The 12,502-nt window shown below is 37.3% G+C and overlaps 1 protein-coding gene across 1 annotated transcript in view; it reads left to right on the top strand.

The window, feature by feature from the left end:
• The first annotated feature begins 685 nt into the window (after window positions 1-685).
• Window positions 686-12,502, top strand: part of Armc1 (armadillo repeat containing 1) — a 50,675-nt gene continuing 38,858 nt past the window's right edge. Inside the window, exons 1-2 of the mRNA XM_004637520.2 lie at window positions 686-752; window positions 8,853-8,944. Of these exons, the coding sequence (XP_004637577.1) occupies window positions 686-752; window positions 8,853-8,944 (159 nt within the window). The remainder of the gene's footprint in view (window positions 753-8,852; window positions 8,945-12,502) is intronic.

Below are 12,502 nucleotides of genomic sequence, written 5' to 3'. Positions count from 1 at the left end.
TTCTTAGGGAATTTTATCTTTTATAAAGTCAGTATGCTGGGGCTTTTTGTTCATAGATGAATAAGGATCAGAGAAAGAGGCAGAGAGGAAAAAAAAAGAAAAACTGTCAGTCAGTTTTCCCTAAGGCACTTGTTTTAGGATCAGACAAGTTCAAGGGGAGAAAAGCTCTGGAGAAAAGCTCTGGCAGCTCTTCTCAAACTGAGAAGTCTGAGAAGCATAGCAAAGGTTACAAGCTTGAAAAGTAAAGGTCTTATTTATTGTAACGTCTGTGTTAAAATACGTATTGCTAAAAAAGAATTTATTAGGATATTGAGGATGACGTTCTTTAAACATTGTGCACACAAAATAACTTGATTTCTTCAGCTTATGTTGATTTTATTTTTCTCAAACTATGGAATAGCCAATTTTCTTCTTCTGTGTGTGACTTAGATTCATTTGCTTCTTGCTAAAGATGTTGCAATCCTGGTTATTTAACACGTACTCTAATTAACCTTAGTGGCCTAGAACTAATTTTGCAAATCTTTTCTACAGGATTTAAGAAGATTTTATTCATGTGCATGACATAGAAGATGAATTCTTCATCCTCCACCATGAATGAAGAACCTGATGCTCTATCAGTAGTTAACCAGCTGCGGGATTTAGCAGCAGATCCATTAAATAGAAGAGCTATTGTCCAGGATCAAGGATGTCTGCCTGGCCTTATTTTATTTATGGACCATCCCAACCCCTCTGTTGTCCACTCGGCTTTACTTGTAAGTTGCCTTTAGCATTTTCAGTCTCAGTGTTTTAGTTTCGCAGTAAAGGGATCTGAAAGTGTATTGGATGGCACAAAAGAATTAAGAGACAAGACCAAATAATAGTTTGTATTTCTGTATGTGAAACATACCGAAACTATAGTACATGAATAGTCTATTTATACAAATGGCAGCAGGCTACCTTGTTTTTATTCTGTAATGTAAGTGGTAGCATACTGCATACGGAAATTCTTCTACTATGTATTTTTAGTTAACAAGATAATCTATTTTGTTTGCTTGTTTTTTGTTGTACTAGGGATTGAGCCCAAGGAGCACTGAGCTCCATCTGCCACCCTTTTTATTATATTTCATGACAGGGTCTTGCTAAATTGCCCAGGCTGGCCTTGAATTTGTGAATCTCTTCCTCAGACTCCCAAGAAGAGGAGATGATAGGCACTTGTCATCACATCCAGCTCATTTCATTTTTGAGGTAGAATTCTCACTGTTGCTCAGGGTATTGACACCTTAGCCTCCTAAGTAGCTTAGACTGTATGTGTGTACCGCTATACCTAGTCATAACCATTTGTGTTTCTTTTGTGGTGCTGGGTATCAAACCCATGGATTTACAGATGCTGGGGGAACACTCAACCATTGAAGTATATCCTTTAGCCTGTTAGCTAAAAAGGAACCATGATAATGTTATCAGGTCAGTCTAGAGAGACGCTTCAAAAGGCACTGTATTGTTTTTGGTGCTGGGGCTTGAACCTAGGGCCTCATTCATGCCAGACAAGCATTCTTATCATTGAGCTGCATCTGTCGATGCTGGCCTCAAACTTATGGTCCTCCTGCTTTAGGGTCCTGAGTAGCTGGGATTATAAGTGTGTGACATTTCACCCAAGCTGGTTTTAGAACATTTTTATTACCTCAGAAAGTAATTACTTTTTATTGTTTGCTCTTTAATCCCACAACCTCTGTCCCTATACAAGCACCAATGTGTGTTCTGTCTGGTTTTGCTGTTCTAGCAAGAATGCAGATAGATTTTTCATATCAATAGAATTATGTAATATGTGGTCTTTTGTGACAAGTTTCTTTCACTGAACATGTTTTTAAAGTTTATCCATATTACAACATGTATTAATACTTCAATTTTTTGAGGCTGAGTAGTGCTCCTTTATATGGACATGACCTATTTGTTTATCCATTCATTAACTGATAGGTGTAGGTGTGGGACTTGTTACTTTGTTTATTTATTTTTGTATTTTAGTACAGGGTCTACAGGGTCTCACTACACAGATCAGACTCCTAGTGATCCTCTTGTTTTCAGCCTCCCAAGCACTGGGATTACAGGTATGCGCCACCATACCCAGTGTCAATCCCTGTCTCAGTGTGCCCCGGGGGCTGGGCTGGCATGGCATGCTGGGGATTGAACCCTGGTCCCTGCTTCTGCCTGAGCAGGCACTTTAGTCCGATGAGCTATCTGGCTAACCCGGGGCTTATTATTTTAATATGAGAAAGAAAGTTACAAAAATAGAGAAAGTCATAGCTAGCAATGCAGAAGGATGCTGGGCATGGTGGTACATGTGTATAGTATAAGCACTTTAGCGGCTGAGGCAGGAGGAGGATCTCCATGAGTTCGAGGCCAGCCTGAGCTACATAGTGAGACCATATCTCAAAAAACAAAACAAAGCAGAAGGGGTTATGTTATGAGTAATGTGGGGGCTAGAGAAACATGTTAAAGAACATAAGGCAACAAATACAGAATGTGATAGTTTCTTTTTTTTTTTTTTTTTTCAGAATGTGATAATTTCTTGAGGGCAAATAATCTGATTCCTTAAATAGTAACGGGCATTAAAAGCAACTGGCATCTAGGATGTAGAAAGTGATGGTAATAATAGTTATTAGGTTTAAAAAAATAATGGATTTTTAAAAGACAAGGGCCTATCCCATTTTGAATCTCGATTTTGGATCCCTGTCAATCCTGTTTTAGATCTCCATTTAAATAATTTTTAAGTAGCTGGAAATGAGTATGGATATTATGTATTGGAGAATCACTATTACTTTTGCAGGATATTATAATAGTAATACCATTAAATTCATTTAAAAATAACAAAATTTTCTAGGGATGATACATTGTCTTATTAGATTTTTTAATAGAACATTTTTGTCGGTATGAAGGATGAGGATAGATGAAACAGAATTGCTAGTTGACAATTGTTGAAGCTGCACAATGGGTGCATAGGGTTTGCCACAAATGTGTTCTATTCTTATGTGCTATAAAATTTTCACAACAAAAAAGTTTAAAAGAAAATTAACACAGTATGTTACTTGCTCTCCTTTACTTAAGGACTCATGATAAAGTCCCACTTAGTCCAATTTCAAAAATTTATACAAACCTGAGTTTTTTGTTTTGGTTTCATAGAGCAAAGTTTAATGGGCAAAAAAAGACATTGCTATAAAAGTGAGCTGGAGTAACAGATGAGAAAAATTGCCTGGTTTCTACTGTGGGTGCTGATTTAGGAACAAAGTAAGGAAGCAAAAGAGAGAAGCTTTGGTTTGTACATAGGAGTTTGGGGCTGAAGTAGTCTTTTTTATTTTTTTGTCATAGACTAGAATGTCTGAGCTCAAAAGGCAAGGGTAGCCAGAGAAGGAAATTTGGACTTCCTAATTCTTGAAAATAGGAAAGGTTGGGGCTGGGGAAATGGCTCAGTAGAATAAGTGCTTCCCTGGCAAGCGCAAGAGTCTGAATTCAGTCCCTGGTTCTGCCAAAAAAATAAAATAAAATACAATAGGAAAGGTTGCTGACTGAGAAAGATGGTAAAATTGGTTAGTACTAATGAGTACTAGTTTGTTTCATCTCACTGAATTGCTATATGACTTGGTCATGAAACACCCTTTTTTTCTTTTGGCCCAATACAAGCCCTAAGAGGCAAATAGTTGAATTTGTTCATGGTTGATATTTGGCGAGGTAAGCTGGACAGAATGATAACAGGAAGTTTACATGCAACAGAGTTGGTGAAATGTACTGTAGGTGCTAGACTGAATGATAAGAGGAAGTAAAATTATAGAGGAATGGAGAGCTAAGTAGAGCAATCAGTGGATAAAAGTTGCCAGTGAGATTGAAGAACAGATGTGGTGTTTTCATAATACCCTTTTATTGTCACAAGTGATTATTATGTATTTTGTTATTTTAATTTACTCTGTGTGTGTGTGTGTGTGTGTGTGTGTGTGTGTGTGTTTGTGTTTGAGATAGTCTCTCTGTGTAGCTCAGGCTGGCCTTGAGCTCACTTTGTAGCACAGGCTGTTCTCAAACTTGCAGCAATCCTCCTAGTTCAGCCTCCTGAGTACTGGGATTACAGGTATGCGCCACCATGCCCAGCCAGCTATGCATTTTAGTTTATCAACCTACCTTTAAATGAGTCATACATTTTATGTATTGTGTAAAAATACTAAAAGTATGTTTCCATTCCTTTCTCACATCTTTTGTTATATTTTATCATACATTTTACTTATAGATGTGTTTAAGCATCTACATTTACCGTACTTTGCTTTTCTTTAGTCAGTTATCTTTTGTTTGTCAAACTCTTGTTTTTTTGTATGAACAATTTTTTAATACTCCAAAGTAGAAATGATGCAACAGAAGCAACTTTTAATAGTATAAAGAGACATAAAGTGGGAATGCTATTGGCCACTGGGTGCTGCAAATAGGGCAAGTAACAGTCTGTGTGAGGCAGGCACTATGCAGGGAAAGGGAGGCAAGGTAGCACATTCTGGACAGATAGTGACATGAAACTTGTACTTGTCAGAGATCAAGTAACAATGTGCCTGGTGGTGTTTCTTTATTCTGTTGATCCACATATCTTATTTTTGTGCCAGTACCTTGCTGTTTTTATTACTATACTTTTGTCATGTTATTTGTTATTAATGTATTTGGTTGTTTTGAGACAGAATCTCACTGTGTATTTCAGGTTAGCCTTGGATTCACTATGTAGCCCAGGCTGGCCTCAAACTCATAGCAATCCTCCTGCCTCAACCTCCTGAGTGCTGGAATTATAGTTAGGTACCACTCCTGGCTGTAATATAATTTAAAATCTAAAATCTGGGATTGTGATGTCTCCTCCTTTGGTCTTACTTTCCAGGATTGCTTTTTTGCTATTCTGAGTCTCTTTAGGTTCCATTTGAATTTTAAGGTTGTTTTCTGTAGTCTGTGAGGAATGCTATTAATATTTTGATTGTGATTGTATTAATTCTGTATGTCAGTTTTGAAAGTAAGGATATTTTGACTATTGATTCTATCTCTTTAGGAGTGCAACTTCTGATCTCTTTTTCAGAGTAGTGTAGTTTCATTGCAGTGTTCTTTCACTTCCATAGTTACATTAATTCCTAAGTATTTCATTTTTCTTGATGCTATTTTTTTTTTTTTTTTAAATTATTTTGTGTGTGTGTGGCCAGCTCAGCCCACCAGGAGGCGGGGCTGGCTGGCATGTGGTGCTGGGGGATTGAACCGCGGTCCCAGTGCTTTGATTAGCTTAGCTTGTTTTATTTTGTTTTTTTTTAAAGTAGGTGCTTTAGACCACTGAGCCATCTCACCAGCCCCTTCTTGATGCTATTGTGAGTGGCATTTTTTCCTAATTTCTTTCTCAGTAAACTCATTATTGATGTATAGGAATGCTATTCATTCTCGTTTGTTAATTTTGTATCCTGCTATGTTGCTGAGTTTGGTTATTCTAGGAGTCTTTTGGTGATATTTTTTAGTTTGAGGATCATATTTGCAAATAATTTTATTTTATCCCATTTGTATACATCTAGTTTATTTCTTTCTCTTGCCTGATTGCTCTGTTTTAAAAACTGCATTGGATAGGAGTGATGATAGTGGACATCTTGTCTTATTCCTGGTTTTAGAAGGAAAACCTTTAGTTTTTCCTCATTTAATAAGATGTTAGCAGTTGGCTTGTCATAAATGGCTTTTATCAGATTGAGATAAGACCTTTATACTTATTTTGTTCAGTGTTTTTATCATTAATAGCTGTTGGATTATTTCAAAGACTTTCTGCTTCTAATGGGATGATAATCTTTTGTCATTCTGTTTATGAAATATGTTACATTTATTGATTTGTACGTGTTGAGCCACTCTTGCATTCCTGGGATAACACCTACTTGGTTATTTTTATTTTATTTTTTTCCCATAATTTTATTGAGAAACAAATAGCAATGAGACAGTTTCAAATCAAATTGGTAGGACAGTTCTACTAATTAACACATTGCATACTCTCTTCCTAGTGGTTATTTGCTGTACAAGATGCAGACATGATATCCTATGTACAAACACTATTAGAACAAATCCCTCTATTTATTAAGAGAATGTAACTGTATATGGATCCTAACCATTTTGAATGCACAGATACAAAATGGACATTCATCTGTATCCCCTTTTTCTGTTTAATTCCGTTATTTGAATATTAAAGGTGTGTTAACTCAGCAAAATATTATAGAAGAGACCAGTAGTCCATAATAGTATTGGGCCTGCCACTTGACTCTCAATGTCAGAAATTGTTGACCTGAGTCCCCTACAGCTTAACATAACAGCATGACTTTACTTTTTATACTTCGTTTTTATACTTTTCTGTTGGATGGTTAAGACCAAGATAAAGCAAGACCTATGCAACAAGAGTTGTTGCTTTTGGATCTAATATGGGCAGTGAAATCCCCTCAGGATTTATCCTGAGATCCTGTACCTCAGATTGGAGATTCTTTGTCAGTGTCAGCCATGTGGATGAGTCACGGCCATGGCTTGGCCAATGTGCTCTCTGGGAAAGCCTGAGAGAATGTTTTCTCTCCATGTGACTCTCCTTAGGACCTACTTGCTTATGATTTTTGATCTTTTTGAAAGTTTGTTGTATCCCATTTGGTGCCTGGTAATTAATTTCTGTCTGTCTGTCTTTCTGATGTATTTAGTAGAGAGTCAACAGGGTTTCACTACACAGATAGGACTCATAGTGATCCTCTTATTTTCAGCCTCCCAACCAAGCGCTGGGATTACAGGCATGTCCACCATACACAGTCTCAATTGCTGTCTCAGCTTGCCCTGGGGGTGGGGCTGGCAAGGCATGCTGGGGATCGAACCCCAGTCCCTGTGTCTGCCTAAGCAGGTGCTTTAGTCTGCTGAGCTTTCTGGCTGACCCTGTTGCCTGGTAACTTCGAATGAGCTGCCAGCTAAAATGTTTGTGAATTTGGGGATTTTGTTTTTGTATTCCTCTAAATATTCTTGAACTTTATTTTATTTTTCTGATAAATAGGACTAGTTTTGATTCTTGTCGTGGGCTTTTTTAGGGTGGAGCCAAATCAGCCTATTTTGCATGGTATCTTTACTGCTTATGTGAAGCTCTTTTGAGGGTTCTTCCTGATGCCCCCAAGTGGGGACATCTTTATTATACCTTTGGTTTGTAGCATCCCAATGTGTTCACAGCCTGTTGTGAGTTCAGCATTTATTTTCCCCACTTTCTGGTAGTTTTATTCTTTAGGCATGTAAATTTTTTATCCCAGGCATGCATAGATCAGTATTCAAACAGATTCTTGGACATCCCTATGTAGATCTCTGGAATTCTAGCCACTCCAGCTACTTCACGTTTGATCTCTGCCTCCTGAGTCTGACAGGACATTTAGGCTTTATTTGGGTTGTTCTGTCCTGTGCTACAATCTGGAAATGTCTTCAGTAGCAGGAAAATGGAGTAATTATAATACCTACCTCACCATTTTTCCTTTCATGGTTTATAGTTCTATATTGCTTCTTTCTGTTTTTTTTTTTTTTTTTTTTTTTCTTTGAGACAGGGTGCAATGCAGACTGGCTTTGAATTCACTTCTAAAGCTCAATCTGGCCTTAAACTCAATCAATGGGTGAACCTTGTGCCTCAGGTCCCGAATGCTGGTATTACTGGTGTGTGCCTGGCCCTATATTTTCTCTTGACCAGTATATCTGAAAATGAACACTTGATATATGTTGTCCTGTCTGTTAGGTTTTTAAGAAGGAGGGCAGTTGCCATAGGAGTTTTGGGGCTGAAGTGGAGGTTATAGTAAGAGTAATGTTTGCAGGAATGAGAAGAGGTTGTTGGGTTTGTGACTTTATACATGACACATTTTTTGTAAGCACCAGCACTCTGGAGTGGATGGTAGAAGATCAGTAGAAATGTGAGAGATCTCTGGGCTGAGATGCAGTTTGGAATGGTGTAGTCCCCAAGACATTCCCCTAAGTATCAGGTGTGATGATGGATGAGAAGCTTTGTGGAGGACAGCACTACTCAGGTGTAAAGGGAGCTAGCTAGAAGATACTGCTAAGAAGCAGCTTATGAAAGAAATAGTTGCAAAACATTTTAAGTACATAAGAAAAAAACATCTTAGCAAATTGAGTTTAGCTCGCAAAATAGAACATTTGTGACCATTAATTTCTTTTTTTCTTTCAAAAACATGTTTGTTTGTTTATTTATTTATTTATTGGATGCAGGGTCTCATTATGCTGTTCAGATTCGTAGTGATCCTCCTGTCTCAGCCTCCCCACCACTGGGATTACAGGTGTGTGCCACTACTCCCAGGTGCAGGGCCACAGCACAGCATGCAGTACTTGGGCTTCAAATTGTGGTCTTTGTGCTTGCCAGGCAGGTGTTTGGACTGCTGAGCTATCAACAAATTTTTTTAAAGGTATAGAAAAAAATAGAATCAATTCATTTTATAAAGATGTTATAAAAATGGTTTATACATTTTATAATGTGTAAAAAGCATCTAGGGACCTGGTGGCTATTGGTGTTGTGACTACTTGAAATTAATAAGTGGACTATAGTTCTTTGTTTGTGTCCTTGTCAAGATGAAGTGGTAAAAATAAAATCAGAACAACTTAGTTCTGACCTTGTAGATAAGCTAGAACCTTCATTTCAAAGAGCAAAGTAAGCTGCTATAACTCTGGTCATTTCTCCATTAGGAGGTTGTCCAGATTATCGCTTTTAAAGAAGAGATTCAAAACACTTCAAAACCAGTGAATCTAAAAGTATAAACTGTTTTTTATTTCTTCTTGCAGTTAGTGGTTTTAATTTTGAATAATATGAACATGTATCCTGTTGTTTCCTGCTGTAGGCTCTTCGATACTTGGCAGAATGTCGTGCAAACAGAGAAAAGATGAAAGGCGAATTGGGTATGATGTTAAGCTTGCAAAATGTTATACAGAAGTAAGTACAGTAGATAGTGACCCCTATTGTGGTAAAAAATGGGTCTTATTAAATATAAAGTGTTAGGATAAATTTATTGAAGATTCATGTGTTTTTGTTGTTTTGTGCGATAGTGGCTTGCTTTGTTGCCCAGGATGGCCTCACACTTGGGGTATTTCTCCTGCTTTAGCTTCTTGAGTGCTGGGATTATAAGCATGTGCCACTACTCCAGACTCTGTTTTCTTATTTGATTTAAAAATTTTTATTTTAATTATAGGTATCCTTCTTGTTTGTTTTTGAGACATGATCTCATTATATAATTCAGGCAGTCCTTGCACTCACTAGCCCAAGTTGATCTCATACTTGTACAGATCCTTCTGCCTTAGCCTCCCAAGTACTGAGATTATAGGCATGTACCACCATGCCCAGCTAGGCATAGTTAGACATATAGGTTATGTGTCTAAAAATGTTTTGATGGTAACTCTTAAGGTTATTGATAACATTGATAATAATACCCTGATAACAGTGTTCAGATTTTATTATATTTATTTTGTACTTAGGATTGAACACACAACCTTCACATTGAGCTATATCCTCAACCTTTATTATTTTTTTTTAAGAATTTTTTTTTACGTTTATTTTTATTTTTTTGGTAGAACTGGGGATTGAACTCAGGCCCCCGCACTTGCCAGGCAAGCGCTTATTCCACTGAGCCATCTCCCCAGCTCTATTTTTTGTTTTGAGGCAGAGTCTCACTAAGTTGCCCAGGTGGGACTCAAACTTCTGCTCTTCCTTAGTCAGCATCCCACAGTTCTTGAATTATAAGCATGCCCTACCACACTCAACTTTAGATTTTATTTAAAATATGCTTACTAGCATTAATTCGTATAAGTTTTTTATAAAAGAGCATTCTAATGTAAGTTTTATTGTGTGTAAGTAGCAGAGCAACATAAATGTCTAATCACGTTTGATGATATGCAGTATTATATTATAGTATAATTTTTTTGGTTAATTGGTCCTGATTTTTACTTTTCTTTTTTTTTTTTTTTTGTGGAACCGGGGATTGAACTCAGGCCCTTGCGCTTGTCAAGGAAGCACTTATTCCACTGAGCCATCTCCCCGGCCCATGATTTTTAATTCATCGTGATTTTACTCAGAGTAATCATCACGATCTTGATAATTAAGTTTTTTTTTGGTGAGATTTTCATGAACCAATGCCTTAAGACCATTAATTTGATTTTTTAAGCAAATAGAAGCATTTTGCTGGGCTTGGTGGTGCACATCCATAATCCTGGCCATTTGAGAAGCTGAGGCCACCCAGGACAATTTGTTGACGTCCTATCTCAAAATGAAAAAGCCAATAAAAATGGCGAAGATAAAGCTCTGTGTAAGGCACTGCGTTTCATCCTCAGTACAATGAAAAATAAAAACAAGCAAGTGGTTTGTGTATTGTTTAACAGCATAGTCATTGAAGTTGAAAGTAAGTGGTCCAAATAAATACAGGAAATTAGATTAAAAAATAATGCTGGAATGTTAAAATATATTTTACAGTTGAGCTTGAAAATTTTAGAATAAGCCTAAAGGTACCATAGATTTAACTTATAAAACAATTGCTTAGCTTGTTTGATGCAAGGATGTTAATTATGTGTACTGGTATCCATTGATAAAGTAGGGAGACTGTTTTCATCCTTTTAAGAGACCTGCTGTCAGTTCAAGGCATTATCTTAGCAAATCATAAGAGAAGAATCATCCTAAGATTGAGTTAGAAATGAATGAGGGATATATCTGTACATACAAAATAGTTAGCATAGATATACAGCTACTTTCAGTTCAATGAGAAGAAAGTTTTGAACTAATAGTGTGTAGACAAGATATCATGTCTGTATTTTATACTATGAATAACTAAAAAGACAACAATATGCAATGTATTAATTATTGTAACTGTCCTACTAACATGTTTTGAAACTGTTTCATTGCTACTTCTTTCTCAATAAAATTAAAAAAAAAATGGATGAGGTTTCCAGGGTGTGGTACCTGAGGCTTGTGTAATGTAGCATTCAGGAGAGGCAGATGAGCTCTGTAAACATGAAGCGAGTTGAAGCAGATTTGGGCAGGAAAAGTTACTAGCCAGTTGCAGGGCAGAGCTGATGTCTGTGGAAGAGAGAAAAGGGGTAAGGAGAGTTTCCATTTACGGTATCCATCTAATGTGGAACCGTAAGCACATACTGTCCTTTAGAGCATTTTTGCTTTGAACAGAAATTTCCAGACCCTTACTACTCTAGGAGGAAAACTTGCTTAGATTTGTGGTGGATCTCAAAGCTGCTGTAGCAGGTGAATGACTCTGGCAGGGCAAGTCCTCCTTGGAGATTCCAGCATGGCTTCTGCAAGTGGCTTATTTTATTTTATTTTTTATTTTTTTTTGGCAGAACTGAGGATTGAACTCAGGCTCTTGCACTTGCCAGGGAAGCGCTTAATCCACTGAGCCATCTTCCAGGCCCCAAGTGTCTTATTTTAAAATTGAAATGAAGTATATATTATTAGAACAGTATGGTGATAATTTGTTGTTTCTCCAACAGTAAAAGAAATAAGGCATTCATTGTGTATTTCATTATAATTTGATCCTGCAACCCTATTAAGAATGTAGATAAGGAAAACAGAAGGATCACTATGAGTTAGATCTACTTAGTGAGACCCTGTAGACCCTATACTAAATACATAAAAAAAAAAATGACTGGAGATATAATGTAAGAATTTTATATATATTTTGCAGTTCATTTGGCAACTGCAGATCTCAGATTTGAAGGTTGCCTTTCAAGCTTAACAGGCAAACAACAATTATAGGAGCTCTACACTTAAGTCATAGGATAAACTGTGTGAGATCCTGTCTCAAGAAACCAAAAAAAAAAAAGAAACAAAAAAAAATTTTTTTTTTTTTGAGATTGGTTAAGCCGGGTTGGTGAACATAACAAGTTGCCAGAAGAGTGGCATGCTAGAGAGCGTTGCGAAGCTCCATGTACCCCAATGTACCTTCTGAGAACTGCAGTTATTTTCAGTACCAGGGATCAAACTTGGGACCTTAAACTTGCCAGGCATGTGCTTCTGCTGAGCTATCTCCCTGGTCCATGGTACTTATCCCCCTGTGTAACCTTCTTCTTTTACCTTGGTTGTTCTTGAGTTCTACACTTCCATTCCTTTTATATTTTGGATCTTGTTAAATTATCCAGGCTGCACTTGAGCCTAGTATTCTGTCTTGCTCTCCTAACTTTTTAATTAAAGTAGTATGAGCAACCTCTGAAGCTTTACAGGTTATTGTAAGTATGCGTAGGGCTGGCCAGATAGCTCAGCAGAGTAAAGCACCTGCTTAGGCAGACAGGGCCTGGAGTTCAATCTCTGGCGTGCCATGTTGGCCTTGCCCATGAGGCACACTGAAATGGCGATTGAGACTGGGCATACTGGTGCTGCCTGTAATCCCAGCACTTGGGAGGCTGAAAACAGGAGAATCACTACAAGTCCGATCTATGTAGTGAGACCCTGTAGACCCTGTACTAAATATCTATCTATATATGTGTGTGTGTGTGT

This window comes from Octodon degus, unplaced genomic scaffold (genome assembly GCF_000260255.1).
Source record: "Octodon degus isolate 3935 unplaced genomic scaffold, OctDeg1.0 scaffold00091, whole genome shotgun sequence".
In the NCBI taxonomy this organism is placed as follows: Eukaryota; Metazoa; Chordata; class Mammalia; order Rodentia; family Octodontidae; genus Octodon; species Octodon degus.
The sequence above is the reverse complement of the archived record's forward strand: the minus strand, read 5'-3'. Positions and strand labels throughout refer to the sequence as shown.